We start from the raw sequence: 26,946 nt of genomic DNA, 5'->3' as shown, positions 1-26,946 counted from the left end.
GATATATTACCTGAATGTCTAGCTTCTTTCACTAGCATAATGTTTCCAAGGTTCACCCATGTTGTAGCATGTATCAGTATTTCATTCTTTTATGGCTGAATAATAATGTATTGTACATGGATGTACCTCCTTTTGTTTATCCATTCATCCATTGATGGACTTTGGCTGGCTGCCACCTTTTGACTGTTGTGACCAAAGCTACTATGAATGTGGTGTTTCTTTTTTGCCCACACCTCGCAGCATATGGCAAGTAGGATCTTAATTCCTTGACCAGAGACCAAAACTGTGTCTCTTGCATTGGAAGCATGGAGTCTTGGAAGCACTGTACCACCAGGGAAGTTCCTGTAGCATAAGTTTTGGTTTGAAAATTGCTTGGTGATGTGGTAGTTCTATTTTCAGCTTTTTGAGGAACCACCAAACTAGTTTTCCAAAGTGGATATTTCTTCATTTTACATTATCAACAGCAACGTATGAGGGTTCCAATTTCCTCATCCTCAACAACACGTTACTTCCATTTTGCTTTCTTTTTCATGTAGCCATTCTAGTGTGTGTCAGGTGATATCTCATCATGGTTCTATCTGCATTTCCCTAGTGACTAAGATGTTGAACATCTTTTCATGTCATTGTTGAATTTGTCTATATTTTATTGGAGAAACATCTACTTGAGCATTTTTCTTTCTTTTCAATTTCAATTTTTTACAGTTGGTTGTTAAGCTATAAGAGATCTTCATAGATCTTAATTTAGATCCTATCAGATATGTCTTTGCAAATATATTCTCCCATTCTGTAGATTACCTTTTCACTTTTTTGTGGTCTTTTCACTTTAATGAATAGATATTTCCATTTTGATGGAGTCTATATAATCTATTGGCACTTTTGTTGCTTCTGTGTATTTTTTCATATCTAATAATCCATTTCCAAATCCAAGGTCATGAAAAGTTACTCATGTGTTTTTGTCCTACTTGTTTTAGTTTTAACTTTTGAATGTAGATCTTTGACCCATTTTGACCCCAATGGGTCTTTGACCCATTTCTTTATTACAATTTATTTTGTGAAGTAGGTCACTGAATTCCTTCATTTGTTTCTGGAAAGCTGGATGTCTCAGCATCATTGTTGAAGAGATTTTTCTTTGCTCATTGATGGTCTTGACACCCCTTTGTGAAAATCAACCGACCATAGATGCATGGATTTATTCCTGGATCCTCAGTTCTGTTTTACTGCTCTGTATTCATATAGCAATTTCCCACCATTTTGAATACTGTAGGTTGGCAGTAAGTTTTGAAATCAGAAATTGTAATGCCTCCAAATTTGTTTTTCAGCTTTCAGATTGCTTTGTTTATCCAGGTCACTTGCAATCCATTATGGATTTTAGAATGAGCTTTCCATTTCTGCTGAAAATTAATTTAATGATGTCAGAATTTTGATACAGATTGCATTGAATTCATAAATCATTTTGGGGACTGTTGAGAACTTAATATGATGGTTCTGATCCATGAACACAGGATATCTTATGATTTATTTAGAGTTTCTAATTTCTTTCAACAGTCTTTTGTAGTATTCAATATACAAGTCTTGAGTTTCCTGGGATAAAATTTTTCCTTGTAGTTTGTTGACTATTTGTGTATCTATGTTCATATTGACATTGGTTTATTGGGATTGCTGTGATGCATTATCTTGTTTTGTTCTTGGGATAATGATGGTCTCATAGAACTATTTAGGTAGTTATTTCTCCTCTGTTCTATAGAAAAGTTTACAAAGGATTAGTATTAATTCTTCCAGAATGCCTGAGAGCATTCACTGTAGAAGCCATCTGTTCTGGTCTTTTCATTTTGGAAAGTTTTGGATACTGATTCAATCTACTTATCTGTTATTGGATTGCTCTGATTTTCCATTTTCTTAAATCAACTTTTTGTATTTTGTGTCTCTAGGAATTTCTCCATTTTATTTAGGTTGCATTTCATGTTGTTGAATAATTGCTTATATGTTCTCTTACAATCCTTTGTAAATTTAAATGATATATGTATATACCACTATTATGTGTACCAAATGATATTGCTTAAAACAATAATATCATTATTTATAATATACATTATTATAAATATTATTTATATATCATTGATAAAATGATATATAATCATTTATGTATGATTGTATGATCATATAAATGATTATACATATAAATCATATGATATGGCATATGATTTAGATATTTTGACATCATATTTAGATATCATGTAAATCAATGATAAAAATATATCATTTCCTGAGCTACCACCGAAGCCCATATAATACACCTTATGTAATATATAAAGTATCTGCATATTTATATAATATATTAAGGGGCTTCCCTGGTAGCTCAGCTGGTAAAGAATCTTCCTGCAATACAGGAGACCCTGATTTGATTCCTGCATCGGGAAGATCCCTTGGAGAAGGGATAGGCTACCGAGACTAATATTATTGAGCTTCCCTAGTGGATCAACAGTAAAGGTTCCAATATTAATCCAAAGTTTACAATGCAGGACACCTGGGCTCGATCCCTGGGTTAGGAAGATCTCCTAGAGGAGGTCATGGTATCGCACTCCAGTATTCTGTCCATGGAGAATCCCCATGGACAGAGGAGCTTGGCAGGCTACCGCCCATGGGATTGCAAAGATTTGGACACGATTGACCAAATAAGGGCAGCACACAGCACATAATATATTAAAATATTTATTTTTATGTATGCAAATAATGGTAGTATGTGTACCATCATAGGCACAATTACTAATCTAACTCCCTTCTATAACCCTCACAACTCTTAGAAATGTCATTGAAGGCACTGGATAAAGAAGATAAGAATGTCACCTTGATTCAGAATAACATAAAGATGATACTGATCTGGGATACAGTGCATGAATCTAATGACTCAGGTAATGGTTGTGGCAGGGTACAGATCCATAGGAATTCACAACGGAACACAATACTCAAAGAAGCAATAAACAGAAATGTATACTTTAAAGGAAACTATGGGTAATGGTGGGGCCACAGGGAAATAGTTCATTAAAGGAGGAGTCATGGATACCCCCAAGATATCAACCTTGCCCTTGTCCTACAGATCCCATTGTGGTGGGCCTTGTCTCCATACCTGGGATTGAAAAGTTGCTGGATAAAGTTCCCCTGATCGTGGATGCTGAGGAACAGGCAGTTCCACATGAGACACATGGGGAATTGCTGCAGGAAATTCCCCCTATCCTGCTGTCAGATGTCATATCCGTTTTTATCAGCAACAGTAACATGCAGAACCTCAGTTCTCCAGTCAAATTTGTCTTCAAACATGTGAGTCCTGGGGGGATGAAGCTGTGGGTGTGGGAGAGATCTGAGTCCTGGGCACAGCCTTTATGCTTCAGGGATGTCCATCACGAGTGCATCATATCCCAAGGAAAGTCCATCATGAGCTAGATTTGGGTCAGCGTTTCTGAGCAACAGAACCACCAGCTCAAACCTACTTCCTGTTTCTACAGTCAAGGACCCTTGAAACAAAGGGGAAGGTGCACTGCGTCTTCTGGGAGCAGGGCCAGAATGGAAGTGGCCATTGGGCAACCAGAGGCTGTAGGACGATGGACAGCAGAGACAACAGCACCACCTGCCAGTGCACCCACTTCGGCAGCTTTGCTGTCCTCATGGCCCACTACGATGTGCAGGTGACACCCCTCAGAGGGGCTGCATTCAATATCTTGATGTGGAACAAATTATCACACATGTAAAACCTGAAAAAAATACTGTCTCCCAGTTATCGCACGTCAGTGATCTGGCAAGTTATAGCGGGGATGTCTGCTCAAATTCTTCCAAGGCTGAAATCATTCTGTCAGACTGGACTGCATTCTGATCTGAGGTTTGCAGTCCTCCTCTAACCCTCTAATTTTTGGCACAATTCAGTTCCTTGTGGTGGTAGAACTGCGGTCTCCTTGACTTCCTATCTGTCAGCAGGTGTCCATGTTTAGCTCTTAGGGGCTACCTGCATTTCTTCCCATATGGACCTCTCTTGAGAACTTTAATACAGTACAAAAATTAGTTTTATGCAATAAGCCAAACATTATCAAAAGTTAAAGTGCATCAGAATCATCTGGAGGGCTGGTTATTTATTTTTAAACATTTCATTCTTAAACAAAATCAAACATAGAGACATGCTGCAAAAATAAATTTGGTGCTACCATACTCAAATGCTTTTTATCCAGAAGCACCTAATTTGCAGGTTTTAACATTCATTTTATTCATCCTTTGTGCACCTCACTCTGTCTTTCTCCCTCTCTCTCTTCACCCAGACTTATACTAAAAGGAAATTGGCAGATACTTTTTCCTTGTCCTCAGTATTTAGGATGATTCCCAAAAAGAGGCAAGCTTCCCAGGTGGCTCAGTAGTAAAGAATTCACTTGTCAACTCAGAAGACACAGGAGACTCAGGTTCAATACCTGGATTGGGAAGATCCCCGGGAGGAGGAAATGGCAACCCAATCCTGTATTTTTGCCTGGAAAATTCCATGGACAGAGGAGCTTGGGGGGTTACAGTCCTTGAGGTCACAAAAAGTCAGACACACCTGAGTGACTGAGAACACATGCACTCCAAAAAGAGGCAGACATTATCGATTTTAAGCTACAGCCAACATCCAAGCATAGTAGTTTTTCTCTTTTACCCAAGAATTTAGCTCTAAATCTGTAAGGATTAGTGGCCAATCATGAAGAAATATTACGGGGATAAACTGTGCTGAATTCAGAGTTGGGAACTGATACCTGGACATCATGACAAGGGGTAGAGGCTTTGTTGTAGATCCTTACATTACAGGGATGGAGGATGGTGCTCAAAATGTAGCTTCTTGCCTCTGTGAACCTATTGAGGTAACTGAGAAGCTTAGTCATGCTCAAAAGTCTAGAGGGAAATAAACCCTTGTGAGATCCAGGTCTTGGTCTTCATTAGGACTCTTATCCCTCAATCCTTCCAGGCACAGATTTTATCATTCACATCCCATAAATTTCTATATTTTTGAACCAGGAGAAAGTTATCCATAAACATAACATATCCATAACATAATCTACTCAGCACCTCCATTCCTGATTTTTCTATGTCTACAAATAAAAATGGTGGAAGGGTCACTACCCCACAGCAGGAAAGTATGACTGATCTTCTCTCTGCTGGGTCCCAGGAGGAGGATCCCACACTGAATGTGATCACCTACGTGGGACTGAGCCTCTCTCTGCTGTGTCTCTTCCTGGCGGCCCTCACCTTCCTTCTGTGCAAAGCCATCCAGAGCATCAGCACCTCTCTCCATCTGCAGCTCTCTCTCTGCCTCTTCCTGGCCCACCTGCTCTTCCTGACAGCCATCAACAGAACTAAGAGCAAGGTACGTATACTGTCCCAGAATATCCCTGCCCCAGGGATGCTGAGTTCATGGGGCCATACTGCATTGGACTCCTTAATATAATGGGTTTCCAGGTAATGTTAGATGGATAAGTAGCCAATTCACATGGACTGACAACTAGAAAGCAACCATTCAATTGATAATTCATTCATTTACATCAGAGTTATCCCCAGTGGCAAGTCATAGAAGAAGTCCTGGGGCCATGCTCCATCTTGACAAACCATCCAGGTGACACCTTCCTCTTCCCCCAGGTGCTGTGCGCCATCATTGCAGGTGCCTTACACTATCTCTACCTGGCCTCCTTCATCTGGATGCTGCTGGAGGGTCTGCAGCTCTTCCTCACTGCACGCAACCTGACAGTGGTCAACTACTCCAGTGTCAACAGATTCATGAAGAAGCTTGTGTTCCCAGTGGGCTATGGAGTCCCGGCTGTGATTGTGGCCATTTCTTCTGCATCCAGGCCTCATCTTTATGGAACACCCAAACGGTAAAACCAAATTCCCACCATCCTAACTTCTCATGCATGACTATGGCCATTATAGAACCAACATAACACTTTAATTTTATCTTTCTTAATTTATTCAGTTTAATTTAATGATAATTACTTTACGATATTGTGGTGGCTTTTCCATACATCAACATGAATCAACCACAGGTGTACATGTGTCCCCCTCATCCTTAATCCCCCTGCTTCATCCCTCCCCACCCTATCCCTCTGGGTTGTACCAGAGAACCAGCTTTGTGTGCCTTGCTGCTTGCACTGAACTTGCACTGGTCATCTGTTTTACATGTGGTAATATACATGCTTCAGTGCTATTCTTTCAAGTCATCCCACCGTCCCCTTCTCCCACAGAATCCAAAAAGTCTATTCTTTACATCTGTGTCTCTTTTGCTGCCCTGTATATAGGATCTTCATTACCATCTTTCTAAATTTCATATTGTCTTTCTCTTTCTGACTTACTTCACTCTATATAATAGGCTCCAGTTTCATCCACCTCACTAGAATTGACTCCAATGAGTTCCTTTATACAGCTGAGAGATATTCCACTCTGTGTATGTACCACATCTTCCTTACCTATTCGTCTGCTGATGGACATCTAGGTTGCTTCCATGTCTTAGTAATTGTAAATAATGCTGCAATGAACATTGGTGTATATGAGTCTCTTTCAATTCTGGTTTCCTTGGGGAGTATACCCAATAGTGGGATTGCTGGGTCATATGACAGGCCTATGACCCGTTTTTAAAGGAATCTCCACACTGTTCTCCACAATGGTTGTACCAGTTTACAGTCCCACCAACAGTGTAAAAGTGTTCGCTTTTCTCTACACATTCTCTAGCATTTATTGTTTGTAGACTTTTTGATAACAGCCATTCTGACCAGGGTGAAATGATACCTCATTGTGGTTTGATTTGCATTTGGCTAGCAATGAGTGATGTTGTGCATCTTTTCATGTGTTTGTTAGCCATCTGTATGTCTTCTATGGAGAAATGTCTGTTTAGTTCTTTGGCCTACTTTTTGATTGAGTTATTCATTTTTCTGGTACTGAGCTGCATGACTGCTTATATATTTTGGAGATTAATTCTTTGTCAGTAGTTTTATTTGCTATTATTTTCTCACATTCTGAAAACTGTCTTTTCACCTTGCTTATAGCTTCCTTCATAGGGCACAAGCTTTTAAGTTTAATTAGGTGCCATTTGTTTATTTCTATTTTTATTTCCATTACTCTGGGGGGTGGGTCTTATAGGATCTTGCTGTGATTTATGTCAGAGACTGTTCTGCTTATGTTTTCCTCTAAGTGTTTTATAGTTTCTGGTCTTAACATTTAGGTCTTTAATCTATTTTGAGTTTATTTTTGTGTATGGTGTTAGAAAATGTTCTAGTTTCACATTTTTATAGGTGGTTGACCAGTTTTCTAAGCACCCCGTGTTGAATAGACTGTCTTTTCTCCGTTGTATATTTTTGATTCCTTTGTCAAAGATAAGGTGTCTATATATGTGCATGGATTTATCTCCAGACTTTCTATTTTGCTCCTTTGATCTATATTTCTGTCTATGCACCAGTATCATACTATGTTGATGACTGTAGCTTTGTAGTATAGTCTGAAGTCAGAAAAGTTGTTTCCTCCAGTTCCATTCTTCTTTCTCAAGATTCCTTTGGCTATTTGAGGTTTTTTGTGTTTCCATGCAAATTGTGAAATTATTTGTTCTAGTTCTGTGAAAAATAGCATTGGAGTTTCATAGGGATTGCATTGAATCTATAGATTGCTTTGGGTAGTATACTCATTTTCACTATATTGATTCTTTCACTCCATGAATATGGTATATTTCTCCATCTAGTTGTGTCATCTTTGAGTTCTTTCATAAGTGTTGTATACTTTTCTATATATGGATCTTTTGTTTCTTTAGGCAGATTTATTCCTAAGTATTTTATTCTTAATGTTGCAATGGTATATAGGATTGTTTCCTTAATTTCTCTTTCTGATTTTTCATTGTTAGTATATAGGAATGCAAGGGATTTCTGTGCATTAATTTTATATCCTGCAACTTTGCTATACTCATTGATTAACTCTAGAAATTTTCTGGTGGAGTCTTTATGGTTTTGTATGTAGAGGATCATGTCATCAGCAAACAGTGACAGTTTTACTTCTTTCCCAATCTAGATTCCTTTTATTTCTTTTTCTTCTCTGCTATGGCTAGGACTTCCAAAGCAATGTTGAATAGTAGTGGTAACAGTGCGCACCTTTGCCTTGTTCCTGATTTAGAGGAAATGCTTTCAATTTTTTGCCATTGAGAATAATGTTTGCTGTGGGTTTGTCATATATAGTTTTTGTTATGTTGAGGTACATTCCTTCTATGCCTACTTTCTCAGGCAATGGCACCCCACTCTAGTACTTTTGCCTGGAAAATCCCATGGACGGAGAAGCCTGGTAGGCTGCAGTCCATGGGGTCACTAGAGTCGGACATGACTGAGCGACTTCACTTTCACTTTTCACTTACATGCATTGGAGAAGGAAATGGCAACCCATTCCAGTGTTCTTGCCTGGAGAATCCCAGGGACGGGGAGGCCTGGTGGGCTGCCATCTCAGGGGTCACACAGAGTCGGACACAACTGAAGCGACTTAGCAGCAGCAGCAGCAGCCTACTTCCTCGAGTTTTTATCATAAACAGATGTTGAATTTTGTCAGTCTTTATCTGCATCTATTGAGATAATCATACCATTTTTATCTTCCAATTTGTTAAGATGGTGTATCACATTGATTGATTTGAGAACACTGAAGAATCCTTGCATCCCTGGAGTAAAGTCCTCTTGGTCATGATGTATGATCTTTTTAATATGTTGTTGGATTCTGTTTGCTAGAATTTTGTTCAGGATTTTTACATCTATGTTCATCAGTGATATTGGCCTGTAGTTTTCTTTTTTTTGTGGTTTTTGTCTGGTTTTGGTATCAGGATGATGGTGGCCTCCATAAGGCTCAGACCCAAGTGTGCTGTGCATTTTGTGCCCTTCCCAGATCCAAGCAACTCAGGCAACCAGGTGCTTGGCAAGCACACTGTCCTGGGTGGGCCATGCATCTTATGCACCTCCCCAGTCCAAGCTGCCCAATTTCTCTGTTGCACGAAAAGGGCACTATGCCAGGTGTGCTGTGTTTCTCCTCTGGGAGCTGGTCTCAGACTGTGACACTCCCAGCCAGTGTGAACTGTCCAGGATCCAAAGAAGATGTGGTTATTGACTGACAGCCTGCTCACAGTTTGGTGGGAAATGCAGTCTCTGGGGCCAAGATTGCAGCAGCCCCTTGCATTCCAGCTCTGGCTGTCACACTCTTACTTCTCTGACTCCAGGGAAGGAGGGTCGTAAATGGCAGAAGATTACTCCCCTTTGGTATTCACTGCTGCTGCTGCTAAGTCACGTCAGTCATGTCCAACTCTGTGCGACCCTATAGACGGCAGCCCACCAGGCTCCCCCGTCCCTGGGATTCTCCAGGCAAGAACACTGGTGTGGGTTGCCATTTCCTTCTCTGGGCACAATACTTATTCTGTTAGCTTGCCAAGTGTCACCATGCAGCACTTGAGCCTTCCTGCAGGAAAGGTCCTTTGGTTTTCTTTGTCTCTCTGGTGTTCACATGGTTTGGGTTGCTGTGTTACATTAGCCCCTTCTGATTGTCCACAGGACATTCAAACCCAGTCCTTACCCTAAGAACCAGCCACACAGCCCAAACCTCTGCACCCAGCCCCCACTAGCTGCAGTGGACTTGAGCATCTGAGCTGCTTCTCCGCTAGTAATTGAGGCTCAGCACGTATTGTGTGGTGAATTTTTTTTTCTTTTTTTTTATTTTATTTTTTTTTAAATTTTATTTTATTTTTAAACTTTACACAATTGTATTACTTTTGCCAAATATCAAAATGAGTCCACCACAGGTATACATGTGTTATGTTGCCCTCTGAGATTCCTGGGAAACCTGGCGTGCTGCAGTTCAGTTCAGTTCAGTTCAGTCGCTCAGGTTTCCCAGTCTTTCACTATCTTCCTGAGTTTGCTCAAACTCATGTCATCTAGTTGGTGATGCTATCCAACCATTTCGTCCTTGTCACCGCCTTATCCTGCCCTCAATCTTTCCCAGAAACAGAGTCTTTTCCAACAAGTCAGCTCTTCACATCAGGTGGCCAAAGTATTGGAGCTTCAGCTTCAGCATCGTCCTCCCAGTGAATGTTCAGGGTTGGTTTCCTTTAAGATTGACTGGTTTGATCTCCTTGCTATCCAAGGCAGTCTTAAGAGTCTTCTACAGCACCACAATTTGAAAGCATCAATTTTTGGCATTCAGATTTCCTTATGGTCCATCTTAGAAATTTGTTGTGAGTACCATTTCATGGGGTCACAAATAGTCGGACACGACTTAGCAACTGAAGAACTCACAACAAATTCTTATGCTGGTAAAAATTGATGCCAACCTGCATCAAATGGTTTCTGGATCACTGGCCTTTCTAGATAGTTTAGCAAAAAAAGTCAGAAAACTTTCCCTATAAAACACAAGGTAGTAGATATTTTGGTTTTGTGGGTCAAACAGTCTCAGTTGCAGTTTTTCACCTCTGCCCTTGTAGTTCAAAAGCAGCCACAGAAAAGATATAAGAAAATGAGTGTAACTCTGACCCAGTAAAACACATTTCCAAAATCAGACAACAGCCTAGTGTGGACCACAGGCTGCAGTATGCCAGCCCCTGTCTGTGTAGCTCTCTCTTTGGTTCTTCCTGGTGGATCCAACTAGCATGGCCCTAACACCTCCCAAATCGCACACAGTTCCTATTTGGGATCAAGCATCAATTCTATCATTTCTATCAGTGTGAACTTCAGTTACTGACTCTGTATCCTTATGCCTCAGACCCCTGATTTGCAATCATTTGATTACCTATATTGTCATGAGGAATAAATTGTATAATGCACATGAGCCTGCCATAGCAGTGTCAGGCTTACTGTTATTCTCTCTCTCTCTCTCTCTGTCAATCACTCTCCCTCTCTCTCTTCTTGGCTGTCCCCAATTTTTTCACCCTATCTACACCTACTCATCACCTCTCATCATAAACACAACAGAATTCTCTCAGGGAACCCTTCCCAGTATCAGAACCTCCTACAGGTTTGACTAGGTTATAGATCCACTTATGTGTTCCCACAGCTCCTCATATTTGATCTTAAGCTTCATCATTTTGATTGTTTCTATTGTCTAACTATCAACAAGCCTACAGAGCTAGGAACTCCTTGAAGAAAGAGTTCACTGTCTTAATCATAACTGGATCTTCAGAGCCAAGAACTGGCCCTGATAGAGAAAGAGATACTCAATATTTGTCTCATAAACCATAAATTAATTTTTATTGATTTTTTTTCTTTAAAACATGTACATTTTTTTCTGCCAGCATATGAGGGCCAAGACTTCAAAGGGCTTTTTAAAATAAGTTTATATTTATTTAAAACCACTTTTTTACGTTGTGATTTACATGGAAAAAAGCTGCACATGATTAATGTGTATAACCTGACAATTGGGAATAAGTATACACCCATGGCCTTTACTAATATCAAGGACATACATAAGATTTCAATTATGCAAAATAATAAGTTCAGGAAGTCTACTATAGAGCATAGTGCCTATGGCTAATATTGTATTGTGTATTGAAATTTGCTAAGCATGATCTTTTTTTTTAATTTTTAATTTTTTTATTATTTATTTTTTTTAATTTTTTTAACTTTACAATATTGTATTGGTTTTGCCATATATCAACATGAATCCACCGCAGGTATACACATGTTCCCCATCCTGAACCCTCCTCCCTCCCTGTACCAGGGTGATCTTATGCAAAATATTCTGACCAAAAAAAACCAATAATAATTATTGGGACCAGGAGTCAGGAAAAACTTTGAGGAATGAGAGAGATGTTCATCTATCAATTCTTTATCCACAAAGGCTAATATACTCTTGATTCTCAACCACCTCTCTTAGATGCTGGCTCAGCACAGAAAAGGGATTTGTATGGACATTTCTTGGCCCTGTCTGCACCATCTTCTCTGTGAGTAATGGATGACATCAGAGGATCTTTCCTCCCTGGCTGAGGGTGAATTAAAGCACAAGCAAAAAGAGGGCTATGGACAGGGTGACCAATTATTCCAGTTAGCTCAGGAATGAGAGGGTCCCAGGATGCAGAAATTTCCATTTTAAAACCACGAAGGAGTATTTCCTTAGACACGGCATTCTTAGGGTTTAAGCATGTAAATCCCCATGCAAAGTGAGTTACTGGTGTTCAGTCTGGTTTTCTATCACTGTTATGAAATACAAACCCTTCCTACCTGCTGATTTAGATGTTGGATGAGCCACAAGGAAGGATTAGCAGATCTGGATGCACTTAATATCCCTTGTGATGTTTCTGCAGATTACTTTAGTTTTCTTCCTGATAACATTCTGGATTGTGAAAAAGAAGCTCTCCTCACTCAACAGTGATGTGTCCGCTCTCCGGAAGACTAGGTGAGATGGATCAGAGGTACACATCGCCACCCTACCCCATCACACCCCCACAACCCCGCACCATAAAAAGCATGGTCCAGGAGCAAGGACATAGAGTTCCAAGCTTCTGATGTCCCTTCACAGGGTTTCAAGGCGACTTGAGAGGAGGAGTTCAGCCACCCTTCTTGGAAGCTCGAATACTGTTCTGTTGCTGATACCCAAGTCAAAAATATTCCATTCATCTCTAACCCAAGAATGGAACTATCTTAACTACAGAGGAAATTGATTTTGTTCTGATAAACAGGGATTACCACCATGACCCTATGAGAAAAGTCCTGAGAATATATATATCCTTATAAATCACTTACATACCTGACACAGGCCACAGCATGCCCTTTCATGCCCATGTCTTTATTCATGTTTGTCCCACTACCCTCATCTGCCCTGTTCGACCTGGTGAAGCCAAGTTGATTATCCACATATCATATCTTCTAAGAAGCCAAGGATATCCTTTGCTTTCTTTTCATTTACACATAATGAATCATCTGACAAAGCATGCTCTGGGTCAATTCATGGAGATGGAAAAGATAGGGACATCACCGGAGGGACCAGGGCAGAGGGACCTTCAATTTCACAAGTATAACTGACTATTTGTATTTGTCTTCCCACTAGGTGGTAAAGTTTGTGAAATCAGAAATCTTGCCTTTGTTATTTTTAATGCATCGGGCCAGCACAAAGCCATGTGCACAGAACATCCACAGTAATATTAGTTGATTGAAACTGGGGATATTCATCCTATTACTGAAAGCCACATTATGAAGTTTCACTACCAACTTCAGTCTAAGATAATACACCATTCTGGAAACAAAAAATATTTCTTTTAGATAATCATTCACAGTAAAGATCAGAGTGGCCACAACTGAGTCAGAGACATTCTTTGAGCTGAAAAAAGATGGACTTGATTGTGTTGGTCAGGGTGCATCATGAATCTTTTTTGTCCTCCTACTCAGGATGCTAACATTTAAAGCCACGGCTCAGCTCTTTATCTTGGGATGTACATGGTGTCTGGGAATCCTGCAGGTGGGACCAGCTCCCCACGTCATGGCCTACCTCTTCACCATCATCAACAGCTTGCAGGGTTTCTTCATCTTCCTGGTGTACTGCCTCCTCAGCCAGCAGGTACCACTGTCTGACTCCTGCTCAGGACTCTTCTCATCCTCATTTCTCTCTGTGAGCTGATGCAGAGCATGCTTTGTCTCTACAGGTGCAGGAGCAATACAAGATATGGTTCAAAGGGATCAAGAAAAAGAAAACTGAGTCTGAGGAGTACACACTCTCCAGCAAGGCCATGTCGGAACCCTCTAAACACAGTGAGGTAAGATCATGCGTGTCCCCAGAGCACTTCACTGATTGATTCATTGAGCAGCACATTCCTATCATACTGGACAATTGGGTATAAAGCAGGTGATACCCTATGATGACTCACACTGGTTTATGTCTAAACTCACTCAGGACATTCCTCTGTCATGAAAGACTGTCTTCCTCTTACTTCTGCTCATTGCATTTCTATTCTTATCTTGACTCTCGTACATAACTATCTTCTTATTCTCCACCTGGTTAGAGCACCCATTTTGTCCATGCAGCATGGACTTTTTCATGCACAAACACTTAAGGAAGAGACTAGTCCTGTGTTAAGCTCAATAAGCAGTAACTGTGGATCTGAAGCACAGACACACAAGCTAACCAGAGTCACAGGACCATCATTTAACCCATGTCAACCCCAGGACCCCTCTATATGCATGTGTGTGTGCCAAACTGCTTCAGTCATGTTTGACTCTTTGAGACCCTATGGACCATAGCCTACCAGGCTTCTCTGTCCATGGGATTCTCCAAGCAAGAATACTGGAGTGGGTTGCTATGCCCTTCTCCAGGGGATCTTCTCAACCCAGGTGTTGAATGCTTGTCTCCTGAATCTTTCTGCATTGACAGATGGGTTCTTTACCTCTAGTGCCACTTGGGAAGCCACCCCTGTATATAGAAAACAGTAAATACATGGTTTATGTAGTCATAAAAGTAAAGTATAAGGATTACATTAGATTTGAGAATTTCCTTATAAGTATCTAATCATTCCTGGGATTTGCAACAGGCACAAATAATGCAAAACATCAGAAAATCACAGAGGTCGTAGAGAGATCCTGGCAGTGTGAATCTTACCAAGAATTTGTATTTTTGAGTTTACAAAACAGTTCTCATGTTTTCTGTTCATATATTCTTCACATCACCACTTAAAGATAAGGTATTACAATGTTTCTATTCGACAGGTGAAAACACAAAGACCCATGGGGTCTATACGAATTGTGCAAGGACTTCAGCCAACCATTTCTCTCAATGTTTTCACTCTCTCATAGTGTCAACTGATGCACAGAAGTTTTAATTTTTTAACTAATTTCTTTATTTTAATTGGAGGCTAATTAATTTACAATATTGTGGTGGTTTTTGCTGTACATTAACATGAATCAGCTACAGGTATATATGTATCAACCCTCTCAAATTTCATCCCACGTCCCTCCCCATCCCATCCCTCTGGGTTGTCCCAGTGCAGCAGTTTTGAGTGCCCTGTTTCATGCATCAAACTCGGACAGGTGATCTGTTTCACATATGGTAATATACATGTTTCAATGTTATTCTCTCAAATCATCCCATCCTCACCTTCTCCCACAGAGTCCAAAAGTCTGTTCTTTACATCTGTGTCTCTTTCACTGTCTTGCATATAAGGTCATCGTTACCATCTTTCTAAATTCCATATATATACATTAATATACTGTATTGGTGTTTTTCTTTCTGACTTACTTCACTCTGTATAATACGCTCCAGTTTCATCCACCTCATTAGAACTGATTCAAATGTATTCTTTTTAATGGCTGAGTAATACTCCATTGTGTATATGTACCATAGCTTTCTTATCCATTCATCTGCCAGTGGACATCTGGCTTGCCTTCATGTCCTAGCTATTGCAAACAGTGCTACAATGGACATTGGGGTACACGTGTCTCTTTCAATTCTGGTTTCTTACCTGTGTATGCCCACTGGTGGGATTACTGGGTTGTATGGCTGTTCTTTTTCCAGTTTTTTAAGGAATCTCCACACTGATCTCCATAGTAGCTGTACTAGTTTGTATTCCCACCAACAGTGTAACAGGGTTCCCTTTTCTCCACACCCTCTCCAGCATTTACTGTTTGTAGACTTTTTGATAGCCGCCATTTTGATTGGCGTGAAATGGTACCTCATTGTGGTTTTGATTTGAATTTCTCTGATAATGAGTGATGTTGAGCATTTTTTCATGTGTTTGTTAGCCATCTGTCTGTCTTATTTGAATAAATGTCCATTTAGTTCTTTGGCCCATTTTTTGATTGGGTTGCTTATTTTTTGGAATTGAGCTGCATGAGCTGCTTGCATATTTCTGAGATAAATTCTTTGCCAGTTGCTTCGTTTGCTATTATTTTCTCCCATTCTGAAGGCTGTCTTTTCACCTTCCTTATAGTTTCCTTCATTGTGCAAAAGCTTCTAAATTTAATTAGGTCCCATTTATCTTTGCTTTTATTTCCATTACTCTGGGAAGTGGGTCATAGAGGATCTCACTGTGATTTATGTCAGAGAGTGTTTTGCCTATGTTTTCCTCTAGGAGTTTTAAACTTTCTGATCTTACATTTAGGTCTTTAATCCATTTTGAGTTTATTTTTTCATATGGTGTTAGAAAGTGTTCTAGTTTCATTCTTTTACAGATGGATGACCAGTTTCCCCAGCACTTGTTAAAGAGATTGTATTTTCTTCATTCTATATTTTACTTATTTGTCAAAGATGAGGTGAACATAGGGGCATAGACTTATTTCTAGGCTTTCTATTTGTTCCATTATTCTATATTTCAGTTTTTGTGCCAGTACCATACTGTGTTGATGACTGTAGCTTTGTAGTAGTAGAGCCTGAAGTCAGGCAGGTTGATTCCTCCAGTTCCATTCTTCTTTCTCAAGATAGCTCTGGCTATTTGAGGACTTTGTATTTCCATATAAATTGTGAAATTATTTGTTCTAGTTCTGTGAAAAATACCGCTGATAGCTTGATAGGGATTGCATTGAATCTATAGATTGCTTTGTGTAGTACACTGGTTTTCACTATGTTGATTCTTCTGATACACGAACACGGTATATTTCTCCATCTATTAGTCTCATCTTTGATTTTGTTATCAGTGTTTTATAGTTTTCTATGTATAGTCTTTTGTTTCTTTAGGTAAATTTATTCCTAAGTATTTTATTCTTTTCATCACAATAGTGAATGGAATTGTTTCCTTAATTTCTCCTTCTGTTTTTTCATGGTTAGTGTATAGGAATGCAAGGGATTTCTGTGTATTAATTCTATGTCCTGCAACTTTTCTATAATCATTGATTAGCTCTAGTAATTTTCTGGTGGGGTCTTTATGGTTTTCTATGTAAAAGATCATGTCATCTGCAAACAGTGAGAGTTTTACTTCTTCTTTTCCAATCTAGATTCCTTTTATTTCTTTTTCTGCTCTGATTGCTGTGGCTAAAACTTCCAAAACTATGTTGAATAGTAGTGATGAGAGTGGTCACCCTTCTCTTGTTTCTGACTTTAGGGGAAATCCTTTTGATTTTTTGCCATTGAGGATAATGTTTGCTGTGCGTTTATCATATACGGCTTTTATTATGTTGAGGTATGTTCTTTCTGTGCCTGCTTTTGGGAAGGATTTTATCATAAATGGATATTGAATTTTGTTAAAGGCTTTCTTTGCATCTATTGAGATAATTATATGGTTTTTATCCTTCAATTTATTAATATAGTGTATCACATTAATTGATTTGTGAATATTGAAGAATCATTGCATTCCTGGGATAAAGCCCACTTGGTCATGGTGTGTGATCTTTTTAATATGTTACTGGATTCTGTTTGCTAGAATTCTGTTGAGGATTGTTGCATCTATGTTCGTCAGTGATATTGGCCTATAGTTTTCTTTTTTATGGCATCTTTTTCTGGTTTTGGTATTAGGGTGATGGTGGTGCAATAGAATGAGTTTGGGAGTTTACCTTCCTCTGAAATTTTCTAGAAGAGTTTGAATAGGATAGGTGCTAGCTCTTCTCTAAATTTTTGGTAGAATTCAGCTGTGAAGCCATCTGGTCCTGGGCTTTTATTTGTTGGAAGATTTTTTATTAGAGTTTCGATCCATGCTTGTGATAGGTCTATTAAGATTTTCTATTTCTTCCTGGTTCAGTTTTGGAAGGTTATACTTTTCTAAGAACTCATCCATTTCTTCCAGGTTCCATTTTATTGGCATACAGCTGCCAATAGTAGTCTATTTTATGATCCTTTGTATTTCTGTGTTGTCTTGTGATTTCTCCATTTTCATTTCTAATTTTGTTGATTTGATCCTTCTCCCTTTTTTCCTTGTTGAGTCTGGCTAATGGTTTGTCTATCTTATTTATCTTCTCAAAGAACCAGCTTTTAGTTTTGTTGATTTTTGCTATAGTCACCTTTATTTCTTTTTCATTGATTTCTGCCTTAATTTTTATGATTTCTTTCCTTCTACTAACCCTGGGGTTCATCATTTCTTCTTTTTCTAGTTGCTTTACGTGTAAAGTTAGGTTATTTATTTGATTTTTCTCTTGTAAGCTTGTAAGGCTATGAACCTTCCCCTTAGCAGTGCTTTTGCTAAGGGGATAGGTTTTTCAAAACCTATGAATCCCATAGGTTTTGGGTTGTCATGTTTTCATTTTCATTTGTTTCTGAGCATATTTTGATTTCCTTTTTTAATTCTTCCATGATTTGTTGGTTATTCAGAACTGTGTTGCTTAGCCTCCATATGTTTGTATTTTTAATAGTTTTTTCCCTAATCAGTTCAGTTCAATTCAGTTCAGTCACTCAGTCGAGTCCAACTCTGTGACCCCATGAATTGCAGCACACCAGGCCTCCCTGTCCATCACCAATTCTTGGAGTTGACTCAAACTCACGTCCATCGAGTCGCTGATGCCATTCAGCCATCTCATCCTCCGTCATCCCCTTTTCCTCCTGCCCCCAATCCCTCCCAGCATCAGAGTCTTTTCCAATGAGTCAACTCTTCGCATGAGGTGGCCAAAGTACTGGAGTTTCAGCTTTAGCATCATTCCTTCCAAAGAAATCCCAGGGCTGATCTCCTTCAGAATGGACTGGTTGGATCTCCTTGCAGTCCAAGGGACTCTCAAGAATCTTCTCCAACACCACAGTTCAAAAGCATCAATTCTTTGGCGCTCAGCCTTCTTCACAGTCCCACTCTCACATCCATACATGACCACTGGAAAAACCATAGCTTTGACTAGACGGATCTTTGTTGCCAAAGTAATGTCTCTGCTTTTTAATATGCTATCTAGATTGGTCATAACTTTCCTTCCAAGGAGTAAGCATCTTTTAATTTCATGGCTACAATCACCATCTTCAGTGATTTTGGAGCCAAAAAAAAAATAAAGTCCAACACTGTTTCCCCATCTATTTGCCATGAAGTGATGGGACCGGATGCCATAATCTTCATTTTCTGAATGTTGAGCTTTAAGCCAACCTTTTCACTGTCCTCATTCACCTTCATCAAGAGGCTTTTTAGTTCCTCTTCACTTTCGGCCATAACGGTGGTGTCATCTGCATATCTGAGGTTATTGAGATTTCTCCCCACAATCTAGATTCCAGCTTGTACTTCTTCCAGCCAAGCATTTATCATGATGTACTCTGCATATAAGTTAAATAAACAGGGTGACAATATACAGCCTTGACATACTCCTTTTCCTATTGGGAACCAGTCTGTTGTTCCATGTCCAGTTCTAACTGTTGCTTCCTGATCTGCATACAGGTTTCTCAAGAGGCAGGTCAGGTGGTCTGGTATTCCCATCTCTTTCAGAATTTTCCAGTTTATTGTGATCCACACAGTCAAAGGCTTTGGCGTCATCAGTAAAGCAGAAATGGATGTTTTTCTGGAACTCTCTTGCTTTTTCCATGATCCAGCGGATATTGGCAATTTGATCTCTGGTTCCTCTGCCTTTTCTAAAATGAGCTTGAACATCTGGAAGTTCACAGTTCATGTATTGCTGAACCTGGCTTGGAGAAATTTGAGCATTACTTTACTAGCATATGAGATGAGTGCAATTGTGCGGTAGTTTGAGCATTCTTTGGCATTGCTTTTCTTTGAGTTGATATCTAATCTTACCGCATTATGATCAGAAAAGAGGCTTGAAATGATTTCAATTTTTTTGAATTTACTAAGGTTAGACCTATGCCCAGAATGTGATAAATCCTGGAGAATGTTCCATGTGCACTTGCGAAAAAGGTGAAATTCATTGTTTTGGGCTGAAATGTCCTATAGATATCAATTAGGTCTAACTGGTCCATTGTGTCATTTAAAGTTTTTGTTTCCTTGCTAATTTTTTTATCTATCCATAGGTGTGAGTGGGGTATTAAAGTCTCCTACTCCTATTGTGTTACTGTTAATTTCCCCTTTCATGCTTGTTAGCATTTGCTTTACGTATTGAGGTGCTCTTAGGTTGGGTGCATATATATTTATAATTGTTATATCTTCTTCTTGGTTTGATCCTCTGATCATTATATGGAGTCCTTCTTTGTCTCTTTTCATGGCCTTTATTTCAAAGTCTATTTTATCTGATATGAGTATTGCCACTCCTGCTTTCTTTTGCATGAAATATTTATTTCCAGCCCTTCACTTTCAATCTGCATGTGTCCCTTGGTTTGAGGTGGGTCTCTTGTAGACAGCATATATAGAGGGCTTGTTTTTGTATCCAGTCTTTGCCTTTTGGTTTCAGCATTCAACCCATTTACATTAAAAGTAATGATTGATAAGTATGATCCTCTTAGCATTTACTTTGTTGTTTGGGGTTCGAGTTTATACACCTTTTCTGTGTTTCCTGTCTAAAGAAGATCATTTAGCACTTATTGAAGAGCTGGTTTGGTGGCACTAAATTACCTCAGCTTTTGCTTCTCTGCAAAGCTTTTAATTTCTCCTTCATATTTGAATGAGATCCTTATTGGGTATAGTAATCTGGGTTGTAGGTTTTTCTCTTTCATCACTTTAAGCATGTCCTGCCATTCCCTCCTGACCTGAAGAGTTTCTATTGAAAGATCAGCTGTTATCCTTATGGGGTTCCCCTTGTGTGTTATTTGTTGCTTTTCCCTTGCTACTTTTAATATTTGCTCTTTATTAGTTTGATTAGTATGTGTCTTGGGGTGTTTTGCCTTGGGTTTATTCTGTTTGGGATTCTCTGGGTTTCTTGAACTTGGATGGCTATTTCCTTCCCCATTTTAGGGAAGTTTTCAACTATTCTCTCCTCAAGTATTTTCTCATGCTTTTTCTTTTTGTCTTCTTCTGGGACTCCTATTACTTGAATGTAAGGGTGGAGGTCTCTGAGGTTGTCCTCATTTCTTTTAATTCTTTTTTTCTTTTTTCTTCTTTGCTTCATTTGTTTCCACTAGTCTATCTTCCACCTCACTTATGCTATCTTCTGCCTCAGTTATTCTACTGTTGGATCCCTCCAGAGTGCTTTTGATCTCAGTTATTTCATTGTTCATAATTTATTGACTCTTCTTTATTCCTTCTAGATCCTTGTTAAACATTTCTTGCATCTTCTCAATCCTTGTCACTAATTTATTTATCTGTAACTCCGTTTTGTTTTCAAGCTTTTGGATCATCTTTACTATCATTATTCTGAATTCTTTTTCAGGTAGACTCCCTATCTCCTCCTCTTTTGTTTGATCTGGTGGACATTTATCATGTTCCTTTACCTGCTGAATATTTCTCTGCCTTTTCATTTTGTTTAGATTGATCTGTTTGGGGTGTCCATTCTGTATGCTGGAAATTTGTGGTTCCTCTTTATTGTGGAACCTGCCCTGTGGACTAGTGGCTTGTCAGGGTTTCCTGGTTAGGGGAGCTTGCATGTGTGTTCTGGTGGGTGGAGCTGGGTCTCTTCTCTCTGGAGTGCAATGAAGTGTCCAGTAGAGAGTTGGGATGTCTGTGGGCTTGGTATGGCTTTGAACGGCCTGTCTTTTAATTCTCAGGGCTGTGTTCCTGCTTTGCTGGAGAATTAGCCTGGTGAGCAGGAGGAGAACAGGGAGAGTCAAAAGAGGAAGGAGCAGTCTAGCCAGTTATCAATTCCATATGTGCTCTCCACAGTCTGGAAAACCCAGAAACGTTCAGAGTTACATAGAGAAGAGAAGAGGGATGAGGAAGATAGAGGTGACAAGGAGGAGAAGAGGGGGGATTCAAAAGAGGAGAGACAAATCTAGCAAGTAATCAGTTCCCTAAGTGTTCTCCACAGCCCAGAACATCCAGAGAGATTCACAGACTTAAGTAGAAAAGAGAAGGGGGAAGAAGGAGATAGAGGTCACCTGGAGATAAAAGGGAGAGTCCAAAGGGAAAGAGCAATCAAGCCAGTAATCAACAGCCCTAAGTGAGAATGGATACTGAAGGTTAGGTTCTTAAAGGTACAAAATTGATAACAAATACCAAAAAGCAAAGATTAAAAATCTAGAGTAGAGGTTAGACTCTCAAAGATACAATATTAAAAATACAAAACAAAATTTATAAAATATATATTTATGAAATATGCTTTAAAAATAGGTCTTTTTTTGCAAGGTAACAGTAGGTTGTAAAAATGAAAAGTAAAGGAGTAATAAAGAACATAAATTTTTAAAAAATTAAAAAGTGATGATAGCAAAACTATATCTAGGAATTTCTCTGGGGCTGTTGTAGGCAGTGTGGAGTCAGTTCAGTTTCAAATAGTTCCTTGTTCCAGCTTGTACTTGTTCTCAAGGTCTACAGGCCCCCTCCAATGCTTAGTCAATGTTAACTACAAGTGTTTTAATCTGTTGCACCTGCTACTTCCAGTGGTTCCCTCTTTGTTCATTTTGGCTTCCTCTGTTTGCAGGTCTCTTTGGTGTCTAATTTCTGCCCTGACACAAGGAGGTGAAGGCGGTCACTTATTTAGGCTCACTTGTTCAGTTGGGTTGTGGGGAGGGAGGAAAACTGCAAACAAATATCGCTGGCATGTGTGGGGAGTGCTCACAGTGTATGGACCACACTGGGTTTGTCCCAGGTCACAGCAGCATGTGCTTTCCCAGTCTACACTGCTCAGGCTTCAGCGTGCTCTGCAGGGCACTGTCCAAAGTGGGCCCTGCATTTCGTGCACTTCCCAGGTCTAAACCACTCAGGTTCAGGTTCTCGGGTAGTCCACAAGGGCACAGACTCAGTTGGGCATGCGTTTTGTGCCCTTCCCAGGTCCGAGCAGCTCAGGCAACCAGGTGCTTGGTAACTGCACTGTTCCAGATGTGCAATGTGTCTTCATCACCTCCCAATCCTGACTAGGTTTCCTGGAGCTTGAGAGCACTGTCTCATGTGTGCTGTGTGTCTCCTCTGGGGAGCTGATGTCAGGCTGTGACCTTCCTGGAAGATGTCAACTATCCATGATCCCAGGAAGACATGGTTAGAAACTGGGGGCCTACTCACAGTTTGGTGGAGGATGCTGGTCTCTGGGGCTGAGATTGGAGCAGTCCCTTGCCTTCCAGCTCTGGCTGTCACATGCCTGCCTCTCTGCCTCCAGCAGGGTGGCCTGTACACAGCAGGGGTGGTAGATCTGGGCTTCTGGGCTACTTCTCCACTGGCAGTTGTGGTTAGGCGCCTACTCTGTGGGTGTTTTTTTCCCCTCCCAGTTAAGTTGCCCTCTGAGCTTTCAAATCTCCCCACAGACATGCCTTTGAGGGGGTTTCCTACTGTTTGAATACTTCCTCTCCTTCATGACTCCCTCCCCATGATGGGTCTCTGTCCCTAATCTTTTGTCTCTCTTTTTGTCTTTTATATTTTGTCCTACCTCCTTTCAAAGAGAATGGGCTGCATTTCTGGGTACTTGGTGTCCTCCGCCAGCATTCAGAAGTTGTTTTGTGGAAGTTGCTCAGCATTAAAATGATCTTTATATGAATTTGTAGGGGAGAAAGTGGTCTCCCCATCCTATTCCTCTGCCATCTTGGGACCATCCCCCAGAAGTTTTGATTTTTTAAGAAATCCAATTTCTCCATTTTTTGTTCACTTGTCCTTTGGGAGTCTTATCATAAAACAATGGCCTGCAACAAAGTCACAAAAATTTGCATGCATGTTTCTTCCAAGACTTCAGAACTTTTAGTAATTGTATACAGGTATTGTCTATAGTAATTATATATAGGTATTGGTTATGACCAACTTGGATAGCATATTCAAAAGCAGACATTACTCTGCCAACAAAGGTCCATCTAGTCAAAACTGTGGGTTTTCCAGTGGTCATGTATGGATGTGAGAGTGGGACTGTGAAGAAAGCTGAGCGATGAATTGATGCTTTTGAACTGTGGTGTTGGAGAAGACTCTTGAGAGTCCCTTGGACTGCAAGGAGATCCAACTAGTTCATTCTGAAGGAGATCAGTCCTGGGTGTTCTTTGGAAGGACTGATGCTAAAGCTGAAACTCCAGTACTTTGGCCACCTCATGGGAAGAGTTGACTCATTGGAAAAGACTCTGATGCTGGGAGGGATTGGGGGCAGGAGGAGAAGGGGACGACAGAGGATGAGATGGCTGGATGGCATCACTGTCTCGATGGATGTGAGTCTGAGTGAACTCCGGGAGTTGGTGATGGACAGGGAGGCCTGGCGTGCTGTGATTCATGGGGTCATAAAGAGTCGGACACGACTGAGTGACTGAACTGAATGGAACTGATTGCTTAAAATAATATAGTTTTACAAATAGTAATTGTTTCCCAGGTGGCGCTAGTGGTAAACAATCTACCTGCAGTGCAGGAGACCCAGGTTCAATGCCTGGGTCAGGAAGATCCCCCAGAGGAGGAAATGGCAACCAACTCCAGAATTCTTGCCTGGGGAATACCATTGGCAGTGAAGCCTGACAACCTACAAACGATGGAATCATAAAGAATTGGACATGACTGAGCAACTAACACTTTCACTTCCATAGGTATATCAATTTATGATTAACATTTTAATGATACGAATTTTATACTTTTTTTGTGAGGTCCACATTCTTTAGCATGTGGATACGCAGTTGTCCCATTGTCCCAGCATCATTTGTTTAAAAGGTTATTCTGTCCCCCAGTGAACTTTACTAAAAACTTTGTCAAAATAAGTTACCCTAAATATAAGTGCCCATGTCTGTACCCTAGGCTCTTTCATTCATATATCTTGATTCCAGTATTTTGTAGTAAATTTCACTTTGACTCTATCAATAAGTTTTTCTCAAGATTTTTTAACTCTTTGGAACCCCATTTGTTCAGTGCAGTTCAGTCGCTCAGTCGTGTCCGACTCTTTGCGACCCCATGAATCGCAGCACGCCAGGCCTCCCTGTCCATCACCAACTCCTGGAGTTCACTCAAACTCATGTCCATTCAGTCGGTGATGCCATCCAGCCATCTCATCCTCTGTCGTCCCCTTCTCCTCCTGCCCCCAATCCCTCCCAGCATCAGAGTCTTTTCCAATGAGTCAACTCTTCCCATGAGGTGGCCAAAGTACTGGAGTTTCAGCTTTAGCATCATTCCTTCCAAAGAAATCCCAGAACTGATCCCCTTTAGAATGGGCTGATTGGATCTCCTTGCAGTCCAAGGGACTCTCAAGAGTCTTCTCCAACACCACAGTTCAAAAGCATCAATTCTTCGGCACTCAGCTTTCTTCACAGTCCAACTCTCACATCCATATATGACTACTGGAAAAACCATAGCCTTGACTAGACAGACTTTTGTTGACAAAGTAATGTCTCTGCTTTTTAATATGCTATCTAGGTTGGTCATAACTTTCCTTCCAAGGAGTAAGCATCTTTTAATTTCATGGCTGCAATCACCATCTGCAGTCATTTTGGAGCCCCCCAAAATAAAGTCTGACACTGTTTCTAGTGTTTCCCCATCTATTTCCCATGAAGTGTTGGGACCAGATGCCATGATCTTAGTTTTCCGAATGTTGAGCTTTAAGCCAACTCTTTCACTCTCCTCTTTCACTTTCATCAAGATGCTTTTTAGTTCCTCTCCACTTTCTGCCATAAGGGTGGAGTCCCATATGAATTGTAAGAAGTGCTTGTCAATTTCTGAAAAGAGTTAGCTGAGATGTTGATAAGGATTGTGTTGAGTCTATAGATCAATTTGGGGGAATGCTGCCATATTAACTATATTGCCTTCTGACCCATGATCATGGAAAGTTTATTTATTTCTTTGGGTCTTCTTTGACTTCTTTTGACTATCTTTTATGGTTTTTGGTGTAAAAGTCTAGCACTTTCTAACAAAATATTATTTTTCACAATTTTCTTCTCAGGGTAATTGAATCAGTCAGTAAACCAGATGATCCGGTATCCTAGACAATGAGGAAAATTCTAAACTGTCACCTCTGTAATGGGAAAACAAACAAACAAACACTTTTTCATGTTTATTACAAGTAATTCTTCATGGAAGCATTGTGGAATAAAGCATGAAGGGAATATGTGATATTCAGATTGCTGGAGAATTTGGGTTTTCTGTTCCGTATGGGATGCCTGTTTCACTAACAGCATAATCAAGGAGCTATGACCCAATTCCCCAGTTGCCTTGGATTAAATCATCTGCTCCAAACTTTTTTCCTATGAAGTTCCTCTAATTGAAGATATATGACAAGAAGAATGAGCTTCAGAAGTCGTACTTAAAATACAGAAAGAGAGGAAATAGGTCAAACCCTACATAGAGGGTAAATAACTAATATGGTTTCCCAAGATTTTTCTGGATTATGTCCTAAAAAACATTTTCATTACAGGCAACCTAGGACAGATGGTCTCCATACATACATGCTTCAACTTCTTCACTCTCCATTTCTAAAGATCGCTAACTTATTCATTAGAAATATATATGTTAGTACTCACCATATGCTCCACTAAATTAAGAGATTTTCGGTTTCTAATTTTACTTATATGATAAATAAAGTGCTTTATCTGAGTAAAATTAGAACCCTGTGAATAAAATATCTTAATTTGCATATCTTGTAAACTGAGCTTGGCAAAATAAAAGTGTATATTGTTACTGCATAGTTTTGTTTTGTTTACATATATAACAAATTATTTCTTTCTCAAACTGTGACCTATTCAAGATCTAAACCAGAGGATTACACCTACAATAAATGCCCTGCAAACACCCACTAATCCCTTTGTATCACTTGAAACAAAATGGAAAATTACTGTAAGTTATCATAATATATAAACTTTAAAATATCCATGAGTTCTTGTTGTTGTTTACTCACTGAGTAATGTCTGACTCTTTTGAAACCCTATGGAATGTAGCCCACAAGGTTCCTCTGTCCACGGGATTTCCCAGGCAAGAATACTGGAGTGGATTGCCATTTCCTTCTCCAAGGAACCCTCGCATCCCAGGGGTCCAACCCACATCTCCTGCATTGGCAGGTGGATTCTTTTCCACTGAGCCGCCTGGGAAGCCCCATTAATGACTACATGTTGTTCTTCAATCAGTAAGACCTGTCCAACTCTGCATCCCCATGG

General features: G+C 39.9%; 1 protein-coding gene across 3 annotated transcripts in view; it reads left to right on the top strand.

Annotated features, from left to right (window-relative positions):
• Nucleotides 1-26,658, top strand: part of LOC102391222 (adhesion G protein-coupled receptor E2) — a 41,044-nt gene extending 14,386 nt beyond the window's left edge. The window contains exons 10-20 of one of the 3 annotated variants that reach the window (XM_044948250.2): nucleotides 2,802-2,909; nucleotides 3,095-3,315; nucleotides 3,501-3,680; nucleotides 5,177-5,374; nucleotides 5,644-5,879; nucleotides 11,875-11,941; nucleotides 12,302-12,393; nucleotides 13,383-13,551; nucleotides 13,637-13,747; nucleotides 24,192-24,399; nucleotides 25,740-26,658. In XM_044948250.2, the coding sequence (XP_044804185.1) occupies nucleotides 2,802-2,909; nucleotides 3,095-3,315; nucleotides 3,501-3,680; nucleotides 5,177-5,374; nucleotides 5,644-5,879; nucleotides 11,875-11,941; nucleotides 12,302-12,393; nucleotides 13,383-13,551; nucleotides 13,637-13,747; nucleotides 24,192-24,356 (1,547 nt within the window). In that variant the 3' untranslated portion in view covers nucleotides 24,357-24,399; nucleotides 25,740-26,658. Of the gene's footprint in view, nucleotides 1-2,801; nucleotides 2,910-3,094; nucleotides 3,316-3,500; nucleotides 3,681-5,176; nucleotides 5,375-5,643; nucleotides 5,880-11,874; nucleotides 11,942-12,301; nucleotides 12,394-13,382; nucleotides 13,552-13,636; nucleotides 13,787-24,191; nucleotides 24,400-25,739 lie in introns of those variants that run through there. The other 2 variants (XM_025293680.3, XM_044948251.2) reach the window with 2 other exon arrangements.
• The last annotated feature ends 288 nt before the right edge of the window (nucleotides 26,659-26,946 follow it).

The sequence above is a fragment of the Bubalus bubalis genome, chromosome 9, assembly GCF_019923935.1.
Source record: "Bubalus bubalis isolate 160015118507 breed Murrah chromosome 9, NDDB_SH_1, whole genome shotgun sequence".
Lineage (NCBI taxonomy): Eukaryota > Metazoa > Chordata > Mammalia > Artiodactyla > Bovidae > Bubalus > Bubalus bubalis.
Note: the sequence above shows the minus strand (reverse complement) of the source record. Positions and strands in the feature narration are given on the sequence as shown.